Source organism: Xenopus laevis, chromosome 1S, assembly GCF_017654675.1.
Source record: "Xenopus laevis strain J_2021 chromosome 1S, Xenopus_laevis_v10.1, whole genome shotgun sequence".
Classification (NCBI taxonomy): domain Eukaryota; kingdom Metazoa; phylum Chordata; class Amphibia; order Anura; family Pipidae; genus Xenopus; species Xenopus laevis.
In genome coordinates this window covers 88,590,639-88,606,147 of record NC_054372.1, presented here as the reverse complement: position 1 = coordinate 88,606,147, position 15,509 = coordinate 88,590,639, and the positions used below count along the sequence as shown (strand labels likewise).

Sequence of the window (15,509 nt, the reverse complement as noted above, 5' to 3'; positions counted from 1 at the left end):
GGCAGACAGACTCATCCACCTAGGGCAACTTCACACAAACCATTTTGTCGACTGCATGAACTTGTATTGTTGTATGCCTACTGGCGCACTGTCATGTATGGTATCCCAAGAACCCAAGGTTCTGGTCACTGGATCTACATACAAGGAAAGTGAGTATGTATGTAGACTCAATTATGTTTGAGCCAAGAGTATATAGAGCATCAATCCTGATTTATACTCATTTTGTGGTACTTACTGTTTTGCTATTGATTTGGCTACTGTTTGTGCTGAATGTAGGCATACTAAAAAGGAAAAAATAAGATCCCAACTATGTGTATGTATATATATATATATATATATATATATATATATATATATATATATATATATATATATATAGTGCTGGTCTGACATCTGAGTGTGATGTGGCAACATGTGATTGGTTTTAAACTATTAAGGGAGGGATTTTATTGGGTTTAAATACTGTGGATAAAGTTGATATCATCATTAATGCCTATGAATAAGTACCAGAGGGTGTGAAATGCGTAAGGCGGAACACCAGTTGGTCTAAGGGGCGTAACTACTGAGGGAGCAGGGGGTGAAACTGGGCCAGGGGCCGTACCCCCGCAGGGCCCCCCCGGCAGATCGCACGCACGGCAGCCGGCTGGAGTCGGCTGCAGCGCGAGAGAAAAATCACACGGACGAGGGTGGGGGCGGGGCGGGACCGACTGCACAGCCCGCACCAGGGCCCGCCCCCACCTAGTTCCGTTACTGGTTGGTCTGCATACCTACTCTTTTAATTTAATGTTAATATCACAATATTAACATAGATATCATAATATCTACAATTAGTATGTATATATGTATATATATATGTATATATATATATATATATCTATATATATATATATATCTATATATCTATATATATATATATCTATACTGTATATATATATCTATACTGTATATATATACTGTATATATATATATATATATATATATATATATATAAGGGTTAAAAGAGTCATCCAAAATGAAAGAATGAAGTGGATGCAGGACAGGAGCAGGAGACGGGGGTGAGGGGCAAAAATATTTATTTTAATATTATAAATATGTCTATATATACAGATATATAGAGTGAGACAGAGAGTTATTAGAGACAGACAGTGTCAGACTGGCCCACAGGGATACCAGGAAAACTCCCGGCGCGTGAATTATTATAGTACTGCAGGCCCCTTGTCTAAGGTCTTTTGGTGGGCCCCTGGGGTCTAAGGTTTTTGGGTGGGCCCCTGGTGTCCCAGTCTGACACTGGAGACAGAGAGTTGAGTGTGGGGGTAACTCAGCAGAATGAGAAGGGAAAGAGTAACAGAGAACAGTGAATGGAGTGATGACATGGATATGTGCGGAATTCTAGAACTGTAGGGGTTAATGTGCTTTGTGGCAAATGCACTGAGAGTGTAGGCAAAACCCAAAGCCAACCTTTACCTATAAGGTTCAAGAATGAATATAGTTATACAGCTACAGTATACACAGGTTCATTATAGTCTCTATAACTCACACACAGTCTGTCAGACCTTCTTACGCACAGTTGCCCTTACACACATTAACACTAACTTCATTTTACACACAGGTATAGATACACACAAATACATACACATACATATACATATACATTGGCATTCACACTCTAGGCTTAACACACCTGACAGATTCACACTCTAAAGCTCCCCATAGACGCGACGATCCTTCTTGCCGAACGACCGATTTTAGGGAAGCCCGACCGATCCTTCGAAATTATCGTGCGGTTAGTGGGATTCGAACTATCGTACATCTTACGATTTTTCGCCGACATCTGTCAGGAAATTGATCGGCCAGGTCAAAAAATCTTTGTCGGTCCCAGTACAATCTATCTATATATGTTTGCAGGGCCAAGCAGGCAGCTCCCCTTTGTTTTCATGGCAAATTGGTCTTTTTAGTTGATGGTAAATTCGTACGATCGTACGATCGTTCTGAGAAGATTGTGGTCTCACGATCAGGATCTGATCTTTTAAAAATCTCAACATCTATGGCCAGTTTAAGCTTAATACACCTGACAGATTCACACTCATCTGCCCTGGGAAATAAGCTGCTTCATCAGGAGGAGACACATACATAGTTGAGGAGCAGCAAACGTCTCACAGAGGGAAGGAGTGGAACTAAATCCAGACTGAGGCTTTGAGCAGTAGAATAGGCATTGGGATGGTCCATTATTTGAAGGGGTGCTGACCACAAGATGTAAGCTTTTTTAGACTTATTGCATTATTATTAATGTTAAGATATGCGTTCATATAAAAAAAAACAACCAAACTGTATACAGTATGTACATATGGCAAGAGATTATCCTTTATTATAAAGTACAAGTCCAGGGGGGGGGCAAGTTCCCTCCCTTGCACCTATCTGTGGATGCCCATGTATGCCCTACAGTTTTGGTCTCCAGTGTTTAAACAGGACATTATTGTATTAGAGAGGGTAAAGAGAAGGCAACTAATCTGGTAAAAGGTATAGAATATTTTAGCTATGAGAAAAGACTGGCCAAGTTGGGGTTGGCTGGAGAAGAGGCGCTTAAGGAATGATATGATAACTATGTATAAATATATAAGGGTTCATAGAATAGTCCTGGGACTAGACCAATTTTCATTTTGGAGTCAGGAAGGGATTTTTTCCCACTCTGAGGCAAATTGGAGAGGCTTCAGATGTTTGTTTTTTTGCCTTCCTCTGGATTAACTGGCAGTTAGGCAGGTTAAAAAAAAAAAGAGTTAAAAGGTTGAACTTGATGGATGTGTCTTTTCAACCTAACTTACTATGTAACTATGTTACTATGCATGTTATTCTCTGGAAATACCAGTGGTTCAAAATAATTGTTGTTTTTCCTAGCTGTGAAATTTGGTCGCATGTCCAAAAAACAAAGAGATAGTCTGTTTGCTGAGGTCCAGAAGCACCAGCAAATCCAAGACCAAGTCCTTGCCAGGGACAGTAAAGATACAGTCTCTCGGAGTTACTCCACCAGCACAAGCAGTGGCCTGTCGGACTTGGAGGAATTAAGTGGCCTATCAGATGGTCTGCTCTTTGATTTTCCCCTTACTCCTGATGGATGCAGCTCATACTACAGCTTGGAGCTTCCACTTTCTACAGAACCTTCTCCTGACTCTAGCCATGGGACCACACTGGATGAGTTGCCTGTACACTATTCTTTGGGACTGATAGAAGACCAAAGGTTGCTGGACCTAAACAGTACAGAGATAGGTCAGTATTTATAGATATAGAAATTGGTGTTTCTGTCAGGGGTGTAACTATAGAGGAAGCAGACCCTGCAACTGCAGGGGGGCCCAGGATTTATAGGGGCCCCATGATGCCCAAATTCATGTACAATTTAAATAAATATTGTTAAAACACTCTTAGACAATTTGGGGGCCTAAAAAATTATTTCCTGTGAGGCCCAGATATATCTAGTTACAACACTGGTCTCTGTGTATAAGACTTCAGGCTAAAACAGGCAGGAAAAGTTGACCTTAGCATTAACATTTAGTACAAAATAATAGACATAGGATTTCTAAGGTCATATGTGATTGGCCTGCAACTTTTGTAATACCTGTTTATATTACCCTGCACCCTAGGGCAGCCCACTGTACATGAGCTTTGCTGCAGGTAAACAAATGGTAGAAGGCCACACTGGAGATGGAAGGTAAATGTTTACCGGTAGTCAATTTATGAATTCAGTTCATGCTAAGTGACACAGAAGCTCTATGCTCATTGGTAATACTGTTGTTGGACTTCTAATTGTGCAAGTAAAAACAAATTACTATTTTTGACATGGAAAAGGTGAATCAAAATGATAATCTCTAAGTATGGCCAGAAGTTTAGGTCAATATGATATATTTTATTATACTGTCAGTTAACAATGTTTTTTAAGACTAAGCGTGTGTACGATATCTAGATGTTAAGGTAATGCCCGGTCTAAGAGACAATTTGTAATAAATTAATTTTAAGGCAAAGACAAGCTAGAAGCCCACAATATACTTAAAGAGGTCTTCATCGGAAAAACAGTAGTCGTATTTTTAATAGGGATACTCGGAATCCTGGATTCGGTTCAGGACTTCGGGCAACAGGATTCGGATTCAGCCAAATTCAGCCTGGCCAAACTAAATACATATATAACTGAAAAAACACATACACACATCAGGTATTTCTGCCCCTGTGCTAGCAATTTCCACCAGACTCAAGGGTTAGGATTCAGTTTGGTATTAGGCTGAATCTGTACCCTAGGATTTTACTGAAACATAAAAAGCAGAGTTTGGTGCATGCCTATTTTTTTAAACATTTTGCTGTCCAGCCTCCAGCTAGAAATCATGTGGGTGGTAAGCCGTTCTGAAATTACCCAAACACAAAATACCAGTTCACTAAGGACACCTTCTTCCTTCTGCAGCCTTTGTTACACTGTGACATGAGGTGGCATATACAGTAAGTTAAAATACGTATAATATTATATATATTGAACTCATTGTATATGGATACCGTTAATACCAGAATATGTATAATATTATATATATTGAACTCATTGTATATGGATACCTTTAATATGGAACTGAAAATGTAACGTGAAGTTGTTATAAACATAACTTGTATTTTAGTAGCATTTACTGGGTAGAAGGTACCAGGATTTTTCCACTGAAGCCCCATTTTCCTTTTTTTCTAATAAATATATATATACATTTTAAATACATTTGTTCACCAGAAACCCTAATAACTAACCTTATCTGTAAAGATAACTTACATTTAACTAGAGAAGTAGGGCAGAAATGTTAAACATTACTGTATGTTTTGGGGTTCTGCGCCAGCCCTAGGCAACCATAGTCATTTAGTAATTAAATTTGTGCCTCTGCCTCTAGCCATATTTTTTGTGTTCACCTTTAAATATTGGATACAATATATTTCCCTTTAAAAAGTATGGATTCAGAGGAGAGACAGTAATTCTTTAAAAAGTTCTTTCCCCATCTAGAATATGCAATGATTTTTTTGTCTCTAGTGTTCAAAAGAGATTAAAATAGAGAGAGTCAATAGAAAAATGTGTATGAAATTAGTTCTGAGGCAAACTGGAGACACTTATCTTGTCTCTGTGGTTTTATTTGGCTGCACGCAAAATAATTAAAAAATGTTTTATAGACATGTTTACACACACATATACACTTTTATACTCATATACAAATAGGGTTCGCACATTTCCCTTTACGAATGGGGAAAATGAGAGTGATACTGAGAAAATTTGGTTTTCATTTTGTGGTTTTTGAGTTTTGAGCTTTTTATTGAGCTGCAATTTTAGCATTATGGTTGCTAGGGCCCAGGATACCCTAGCAATCATGCATTGATTTGAATAAGAGACTGAAATATGAATAGAAAGATAAATAATAAAAAGTATCACTAACAATAAATCTATAGCCTTACAAAGCATTTGATTTTTAGATGGGGTCTGTGACCCCCATTTGAAAGCTGGAGTCAGAAGAAGGAGGCAAATAACATAAAGACTATAAAATATAGATAATAATGAAGGCCAAAATGGTTTTGCTAGGAATTCGACATTCTATAACATACTAAAATATATACATACAACATCTAAACGTTACTTCAAAGTAGGTAAACCTCTTTAAAGGGGTTGTTCACCTTCCAAACACTTTTTTTCAGTTGAGTTGTTTTAGATTGTTCACATCACCAGAAATAGACTTTTTCAATTGCTTTACATTTTAAATTTTTAATGTCCCTGTCTCTGGTGTTTATCTAGCAGCTCAGTAATTCAGGTGCAGAACGAAAACTAGAATTTTGCAACATTTAGTTGATACAATTAGTTGATACATTTATCAGCAGCATCTGTGAAATGTTAGCAACTATTGTATCCAATCTAACAGTTGCCTTTAATGAAACTCAGGGACAAAAATAACAAAAGTATCAACTTAATGGATCAGTTTAGAACAGTTTACTAAAATAAAAAGTAATTGACAAAAGTCTTTATATCTAGTGAACTATCTAAAAATAACTGATTATAACTGATAGTTTACAAGCATCAGACCAGAATTACTCTAACAAAAAATCTGTAAAAAAAAAAAAAGTACACTGCTTTTTCATGGCATAACCTGGCAATGTGTTACCATGTTTACAACATATAATACATCTACTATTAAATGCTGGCACTCATAAGGGATTATTTTATTTAATGTATAGGCTCATAGGAAGTAGGTACTAATACAATAAACCAGGGATCTCAGATGCATCTACTTACAATATCATTCTCCTGCTCAATAGTGTTGTGCGGGCCGACCCAAAACGCATGGGCTGGTGCAACACTTTTTCAGTAGGATGCAGGTGGGTGGCTTGATGAAATTTGTCCACACCTTGCTTGTGATGTCAGCTTTCTCCAATTCAACCAACCTTGTGTAGATTGTGACTTAATGATATACTCACCTGCCCTGCCCCTCGCAGTGATATCAGAAAGTGATGAAGCAGGACGGGCACAGGTGTATATAAGTAAGGATGGTGTGCTGGGTATGGTGGGTTTCAGATTGGGAGTGGGCAGGTTATAAATTCAAGGAATCTGTAGGGAGCATGTACTAAGGCGTGGCAAGATGTAAATTGCAAATAACAGAACAAAGCAGCTCAGGACTGATTTAATAATACAGGCGCTTAATTGCATCAGTACAGTTGTCTGTGGCATAGAATCAGACCTTTAGTTTTATTTTCTGATTGGCAGATAATACTAATTGCTGATTGCTTGCTAAAGGCAAGTGTACTAGTGCAATTTAACACCTAAGTTTTCTGCAACTTACCTCACCTAAATTAGGTCTGGCACCTCTCTCTGTACAGGGTGCTGCTTAGCGTAGGTAAGCAGCAATGTGCAGGCCAGTAGCATTAACCATATGCAGGGTCACATGTGCTAAGTGGATAGGCCATCACTTCAGCCCCTTTAAATAAGCCTTAGTGATTCTCCCTTCTGCCTCCTTGCCATAATAGAAAAGATGGAAGGATTTGTATCAGACAATTTGGGTGGTGAGGGAGGCAGAGCAAGGTGCGTTGTTTATAAAAAAAATGACTTTATGCTTATTTTTTCGTACCTTGACCTTACATTTGTGCCTTTTAGAAAAGTTTGTTGCTGTTTATCCAGCTTTAGTTTGTCCCATCCTTCCTATAGAACACATGTCTCAGAACATCATCCAGTCACATTTAGGCACCTGCCAGTTTACCAGTGATGAACTTAGCAAGATGATATGGAACGCTCATTCACAGGAGGAGGTACGCAGCCTGCAGAGCAAGGTAAGCCTGAGAGCTGTACCCTTTAAAAAAAATACAGATATGGGGCCTATTAGCCAAATGTATATTGCTATGGGTTTTTCGATAGTGAACAAGACACTTGATTGTTTAAAGGGGAAGCATGGGCATTACACAAAGTTTAGATATTTGGAATTACTTTAACAAAACAAGTTTACAATATATATCTATTAATTTATAATACCATATGCATGTGTATATATGTATGTGTGTGAATGTGTGTATATATATATATATATATATATATATATATATATATATATATATATATATATATATATATGTATATATGTATGTATGTGTGTGTATAAATGGCTATATATAGGCTTCAGTGTGCCCCCTCCCCCACCCAGGGGAAGTTGCTTCTTTTAAAAAATTCTAACAGAAACCCAAAATTACATGGAAAGCCTTAACTTCCCCTTTATATAGAGTATTGTGGGCTCCAGTCCTTAAGAGGGATATGAATGAGCTGGAGAGAGTGCAGAGATGTGCATTTACTGTAAACTGGTTAGAGGGAGGGAAGACTTAAATTAGGGGTAGACTGTTAAGGTTAGGGTTGTTTACTCTGGAATAAATATGAAAAATACTATCAGAGGACATTATAGACAAATAGCAGGAGACCTTTTTACCCATAAAGATGATCACTGCACCAGAGGCCACCCCTTCAGACTAGAGGAAAATAACGTTCATTTGAATAAACGTAGGGGGTTTTCCACAGTGAGGACAGTGAGGTTGTGGAATGCCCTGCCGGATGATGTTGTGATGGCTGATTTTGTTAATGCCAGGGCTAAGAACTAATGGTAGGCAGAATAGGCACATGTCTAGGGGCGCCAGGCACAGTACTTCTTCATCTTCCCCTAGTTCGAACCCTTGTGTCTCCCACCTATGGCAGCAACCCCTGGGGCGCATGCTTGTCGTGCATGAGGAGGGTGTAACATGGTTGGCCGAGTCACCTAGGGTGCCTGGTCGACTTGGCCCGGCACTGGTTAATGCCTTTAAGAGTGGTTTGATGATTTCTTGGACAAGCATTATATCCAAGGCTATTGTGATACTAAAATCTATAGTTAGCGTATAGGAATATATAGTTTATGTGAGTGTATGGAGGGGTCAGTGTGTGTGTATATGGATGGATGCTGGGTTTCATTTGGAGGGGTTGAGCTTGATGGACTTTGGTCTTTTTTTCAACCCGATTTAACTATGTAACTATTATGGGAAATTCCATTGCCAAGTTCTGGAAATTATTATATTGATTTCATTCCTGCACAAACCATTGTAATTCACACTGTAAAGCACCATTTAAACATCATAGCAAGATACGTTTTTTGTGTGTGTTATAGCATCTTCTCATGTTTCCCTTCAGTCATGCAGGATGATGTGGCAACTCTGTGCAATCCATATGTCAAATGCAATCCATTATGTAGTGGAGTTTGCAAAACGCTTAGATGGTTTCATGGAACTTTGTCAAAATGATCAGATTGTTCTGCTTAAAGCAGGTATGTATGTTAAAACAGGCATATCATTTGGGATAAAAATAGAAGCTGTGAGGGTTAAGGAACTAAACAAATAAGGTAGCAAATATGAGTATATGACAAATTTGTAAATTTAAGTTACCAAATGAAGTTTTTGGTCTTTGAGAGGGTGGGTATTTGAGCAGTAAAAAGATGTATTTACAGACCAGAAAGATTTAAAGGAGAAGGAAAAGGGAATTCTCTGGGGAGTGCCAAAAGTTAGGCACCCCCAGCAGTGGCATAACTAGAGTTTGGGGGGCCATCTGCAGACAAACATGGGGGCTCCCTCCCCCTTGGAGAACTAATAAAGCACGTGTATACCTTGAAAAAAAAAAAAAAGAATCCCAGACTTGCCAGTAAGACCACTGCAAATATGTTCAATGATCACTCCATTTACTCAGAGTCGGACTGGGGGGCTTGGGGCCCACCGGGGCTACTGCCCCAGGGCCCCCCTCCGGGCCTCGCTGCCACTCCGGCGTGCCGCATCCCGCCGACCCAGTCTGACACTGCATTTACTCCAGACTTGCCAGTAAAATAACTGCAGAAATGGCCTCTGGGCACAGCCCTCTTTGATTTATTGTGGGCGGAACGGGAATGTGTGAAAGCTATGTTAAACCCTGGCAGCCGCGGGGGACCCACAGGACCTGGGTGCGGTCCTGTGGGGGGGGGCAACATTTTTGCTACTGATCCCCAATCATTGTGATCGCTTACCTGATACCCTGGGCTGGTGCTCCTGTTAGCAGAAAACTGCACTGGCCCAAGTTACCTCTGTGAGAGCATCACAGAGCAATCCATAGGCTTTTTCACTTAACTGCCCAAGAGTAGCAAAGAAGTGGAGGAAGAAGATCACTGTATGATGCTCACTAAGAAGAACCCCAGCCAGTGCAATTTTCTCAGAACAGGAGCAACGGCAAGGGGTATCAGGTAAGTGAATATAATCACCGAGGGGAGAGAGGCTAATATTTGGTAATTCCCCAAAGTGATTTGGACTTTCCTTCTCCTTTAAATTAACCTCTCCTTGCCCCTTCCTTTGCTTTTTTCTGTGCATTGACTAGGTTGTCTGGAAGTTCTGCTCATTAGAATGACTCAAGCATTTAACCCTGCAAACAACACTGTGCTTTTTGAAGGAAAGTTTGGAGGAATTCAAATGTTTCGATCTCTTGGTAAGCATATTTGAATATAACATTTAATTGTTGTTGTTTTATTGTGTTGCCAGTGTAATGAGACAACCTTTTATTACTTGTTGTCAGGATGTGATGATCTCCTATATGCCATCTTTGATCTTGGTCGAGCCCTTTGCCATCTTAGTTTGTCAGATGAGGAGATTGCTTTATTTACAGCTGCGGTTCTGATGTCACCAGGTACTGCAAACAGTACATACAATGACAGTGCTGTAGTTAATCGGTATTTCCTTATTTTCAGTATTTGTAGATCATAAGCCTTTGTAGGACTACAGTTAGTGCAACACAATGCGAACCTCAGCCTGTGGGGAAATGCAGGCCGAGAATCCACTCCTCTGCTCTGCAATGTGAAGAGCAGTGGAGGATTGGATTCATCCGCATTGTGTGGCACTAGCCTTAAAACCTGGCTTGTCTGTCATTAACTGCTAATTGTGTACAAAGATCACATACAAAATGTAAGACCAGGTACAAAGTGCAAAAAGTGGATGCAGACTAAATATTTGCACCCTGCATTTTAAACACATGTGAACAGGGCCGCCATCAGGGGGGCACAGGGGATGCTCTACCTCTGAAATAGAATGTGAGAAACTGTTGCTTCGCTAAAAGCCCATAGTGACATTACTGAGGCACTCTTTTATTTAGAGATAAGTTTCATTTGAATTCCCAAGTTTTGTCCACATAATAAAAAACAACAGGGACAAAGGGCTTTTTATTATAAGAGTCTAATGCCATGTGTGCATGAAGACAAGGGATTAAAAGCAATGAATAGTGATAGTTAATGAATAAAATAGAAAATTATGACTGGGGTGAATAGGGCTAGTGAAAAAGGGGGTTGCTACAGACCCCTCTTTGTTTATTATTCATATCCCATCACTGTACTGCACAGGCAAATCTGAACTAAATTGTTGCTCAGTGTTACAAATGCATCTGATAATCCTAATAAACTTTTATCATGTCTGCTCTGATAAGTCTCTACGTTTCTTGTAGATCGTCCTTGGCTAACAGAATCCAAGAAAGTTCAAAAGCTTCAGGACAGGATATTCGTGGCCTTGCAAAAGGAAATACAAAAGAGGCATTGCAGTGAAGATCTTATGACTAAGGTGTGTTTTCTATTATAAAATAAGAAATGAAGCACCACTGGCATGTAAAGTTAACTGCCACACACACAAGTCTTTTGAGGGACTGCCATCCCCAAAACCTCTCTTGCACGCATATTCTGAGAAATTCCATTCAGGACTTGCAAGTGCCATGGCTGTTGAAAACACTATACTACAAAATACTTTTTATTTCTTAATGCGTCAACATTAACAAATTAACATTAATGTGTTACTTCATAAGCTTCATAAGCTGTAAAGTAACTTCGTGACCTCTGAAGTCAGCAAAATAAATAAGACAGGATGCCGGCAAGTACATTAAAAAAGCATCCTTTGTGGGAATTTCTAATGCTGCAGGTTAGTGCATGTGAGTGAATTTGAGTATATTGAGTACTATACATGAAAATGAGTTGCAGAGTGGACCACATTGAAATACATTTCAGAAAATGCTCTACATTGAACCAGACAGCATGTCAGTCACACTCCTCAGTAAGCCATCTTTAACCTAATCCATTTTACTACTTGGGTCCTGCTACCTTGAGGCACAGTTATTTTGCAGAAGATAGTTTGATAGAGTTATAGTTTTGTGATCACCTTTGGAAGGTTTTCCTTATCCTAGGTGCAAAATCAAAATAAATCAACCAAAAAGAAAATAGAAAAATATATTTACAATTTTGGTTGATTAAAGAAACATGCAGTTATCATATCATATATACCATCCATATAATTTGGATCCCCCTACCACAAAACATTAACGGAACAGTAACATCTAAAAATGAAAGTGTTTTAAAGGAATGACCATACATGTAATGGTGCCCTGCATTAGTAAAACTAGTGTGTTGGCTTCAGAAACACTACTATAGTTTATGTAAACAAGCTGCTGCATAGCCGTTGGGGCAGCCATTCAAACACACGATACACCGTAGATAATAGATAAGATGTGTAGAATCCCATTATATACTATAGAGCTTATTTGTGTATCCTATGACTTTTCTCATTTTTCAACATGGTTGCAGAATATGGCAGTGCTGTATTTTTAAGTTTGTTATTTTTAAAATCTTTTTCTAAAACATTTGAATATAGATTTAGGTTTATTAACCACATCTCCACATTGCCAGGTATTCGAAAAAATAATCTCTCCTATTTTTTCTTTACTGACAGATTATTTCCAAACTCCCACTAATGAAGACTATCTGCAACCTGCATGCAGACAAACTTGAATTTTTTCGCATTGTGCATCCTGACATTGCCCAGATATTCCCACCACTGTATAAGGAGGTATTCTGCTCTGAACCCCAGTTTATTGATCTTCGAGAATCTTAAATAATTAAGGAGCAAATCTCAACTTTATACTTCAGTTAAATATAATACTCACCTTTGGGCATCATGCAAATGACAAAATGTGGGTATGTGAGGATGTGCTCAGGTTTGCCTTGTTAGAGGCCTACTGTATTCCAAATCATTGGCAGTGTACAAGTAGACAAACTAAACATGATCTATTTGAAAAGACAAGAGCTAAGTGTGTGTTCTGACCTGAACTAATATATCTTTTACAGCCCAGCATATTTGTACATAAGGGTGACAGGAAGTACTAAAAAAGGTTTCCATTGACCATGCCACTGGCTGAATTCTTCTATCAATGACTTCAAATTTTTGTTGACCATATCTGAATGCAAGCATTAGTCATTAATTACGTTAAATGTGTTTTTGTAGACATTTCTACATAATGGGATTTTAAGGCTTCATTATGAGCATATCTCCAGTGTAGGAGGAAAGAGGAATGACGTTTTTTGTCTGTACAATGATTCACTCCTAATAAATAGGAATGAGAAAAAAAAACTTTTGGATGGATGCAACTTGTGTTCTTTTTGTTTGTTCTTTACATATTATTTTTCACTTGTAACAGTTTATACATTATTGTGGGTTGCACACTGTGGATCATGTGATTAAGGCAGTGATCCCCAACCTGTGGCTTATGAGCAACAGGTAGCTCACCAACCCCTTTGATATTGCTCTCAGTGGTCTCAAAGCAGGTGTTTGAATTCTTGGCTTGGAGGCAAGTTTTGGTTGAATAAAAACAAGATGTACCGCCAAACAGAGCCTCCCGTAGGCTGCCAGTCCATATAAGGGCTACCAAATAGCCAATCACAACTCTAATTTGACACCTCCAGGGACTTTTTACATTTACATTTGAATGTGGCTCGTGGTTAAAATCAGTTTGGGGACCCCAGGATTAAGGTTTTGCCCATTTATTCGTAACATGATAGGCAAATCCTGATGTTGATGCATCATCATATAGGTTAGGCTACAAAAGGCAAATTTTGGGCACATTTAGACTAATACATGGGTCACCCAGACTTTTTAAGGCATGGTGATGAATAAAAAAACTGGCACTATGTACTGTATTTGTCCAATATATGTTTTGTGTAAATGACTTTGTTTAATACAATTACTAAACAATGTACATACATTATGCTAGTAGACTCCATATGTTTAATTTATTTTCTGGTTATTGTAGTACTCTTCCACAAATGGGAGAAAATAAATGTGCAGTAATACTTATGAAAATGCTTAAAAGATATTTATCCGCAATTGTAGTAGTATATAATATAAAAGTCCCATCTTGTTAAGGATTTTATTTTTTTTAAAAAAATGTAAAACTAAATATAAAATAATGCAAATACAAACACATATACTGTACATATATACATATTTCAGTCATAGAAAAGGAGGAGTAGTTACAAAGTTGATGTCATTACAGCTTATATTACTGTACTTTAGCAGCGGGTATTTTAGAAACGGCTTCAAGTGTCTGTAATCTGGTTTTATAGAAATTACATATTGTGGCTCAGGTTTAATAAAATTGAAGTGAGTAATACAAAAATACGTGACTGCTTTTTCTTTAATTTCAGTTTTATCTTTCGAGAGAACAATTTACAAATGTAGTTGGGTTGAATCTGTGTGTAGAGCTCTCTCAAGCAAGCCACAGTTTTGAAGCAGTGGTTATCCTTTGCCCTGTTCTGCAATGACATTAAAAATGTCCCCTGCAAATAAAACTGTGTGTGCACTTTCCCCATTTCAAATGCCCTGAACAATGATATACAATAGTGAAAGAGGTTTTGAGGAATTAAGAAATGGACTGTTCACATAACTAACAATTATATCCTAAACATTATAACAATCTCCCAGGAAACTGACTTGCATTTTATTTCCCATATGCTCTTAAACACTAACAGAAAACCTAATAAACCTAATTCCATGGGTAATTTTTACCACATTCGCCTGCAGTGTAAAATATGCTGACCACTTTTTATTTCTTGCAAATGTTTCTACGGGTAAAGGCACAAGGAACAATTTCAGTCCTATTGTCACCCTAGTATTGTGTAGTGCCATGGCTGGGGGACAAATTGCTTGAAATTGTCTCCTCGTTATCATTAAATGTATATTGCTCAATGCCATGCTTTTGTATGATAATCACCTGTGCCCAAAGCTACAGTTAATGAGACAAAGCCTCCAAAATGACATACTCTGGTAGCATGTAAAATAAGGGCACCTGGCTGAAACATATCCACCAGCTGAATCCGCAAGCTTGCTGTTGTGGGCCCAATGTTTTTTTTTTTTTAAAACAGTACAGGCCTGAGGATATGACTAGACAATGCCCTAGTATTATGGCAATAATCAGAGACAGTTGTGTAAATGACTATTTATTTTGTGCTGCTAATAATTTGCCCATCCAGTGGCAGAAGAAATTGGTGTGATGTAACAGTTTTTCACAAAAAACAAGGATTTATTTTAGAACCAGAAGCAACTCTCCTTATATGTTGACAAATCTGTGTGAAGAAATTGTCCAGTTACCATGAAATACCATAATTGTAAATGTACACCCAATTACTCCACCACCTGACTGTGATGGAAGAAGGACCATTCTTGGAGATATACTACTGGCAATAGCTGACAGAATCAAAGACAAGGTATCAGAACAAGGAATCAAGGATATTAAAATTCAGGACCAGAAGTGTTTCAAACTCTAAAAGAACTGCTGTGAAAATACATTTCTCTTTTCTCCCAACATGACAATAATTATAAAGTCATAACAGCTATTACTCACTCTGTCCACAAAAATATGGCGACCCATGTTCTTGACCAGTATCGACACATTCTCCCTCCTTAATATTAAGAAGTCGAAGCACTAATTAAGATAATTCTGGGTGACCAGGTACTGTGGGAAAATAAAAGCCCATGACATGCAAAGATTGCACTCCTACAAAACACTAGAGCTATGTGCTCACAGTGATCTGAGGTCATTAAACAAGCTAAACATAACACTTATCCAGACTTTCTTCTGTTAAGGGCAAGATGAGGAAAGGGGGTGGCAGCATTAAGCAAAATCCTGTTGA

The 15,509-nt window shown here is 38.3% G+C and overlaps 1 protein-coding gene across 2 annotated transcripts in view; it reads left to right on the top strand.

The window, feature by feature from the left end:
• rorb.2.S (RAR-related orphan receptor B, gene 2 S homeolog) overlaps positions 1-12,955 on the top strand; it is a 28,222-nt gene extending 15,267 nt beyond the window's left edge. Inside the window, exons 4-11 of one of the 2 annotated variants that reach the window (XM_041579875.1) lie at positions 2,893-3,261; positions 7,193-7,314; positions 8,690-8,822; positions 9,893-10,000; positions 10,088-10,198; positions 11,006-11,118; positions 12,274-12,390; positions 12,669-12,955. In XM_041579875.1, coding sequence (XP_041435809.1) covers positions 2,893-3,261; positions 7,193-7,314; positions 8,690-8,822; positions 9,893-10,000; positions 10,088-10,198; positions 11,006-11,118; positions 12,274-12,390; positions 12,669-12,707 — 1,112 coding nt within the window. In that variant the 3' untranslated portion in view covers positions 12,708-12,955. Of the gene's footprint in view, positions 1-2,892; positions 3,262-7,192; positions 7,315-8,689; positions 8,823-9,892; positions 10,001-10,087; positions 10,199-11,005; positions 11,119-12,273 lie in introns of both variants that reach the window. The other variant, XM_041579874.1, reaches the window with a different exon arrangement.
• The last annotated feature ends 2,554 nt before the right edge of the window (positions 12,956-15,509 follow it).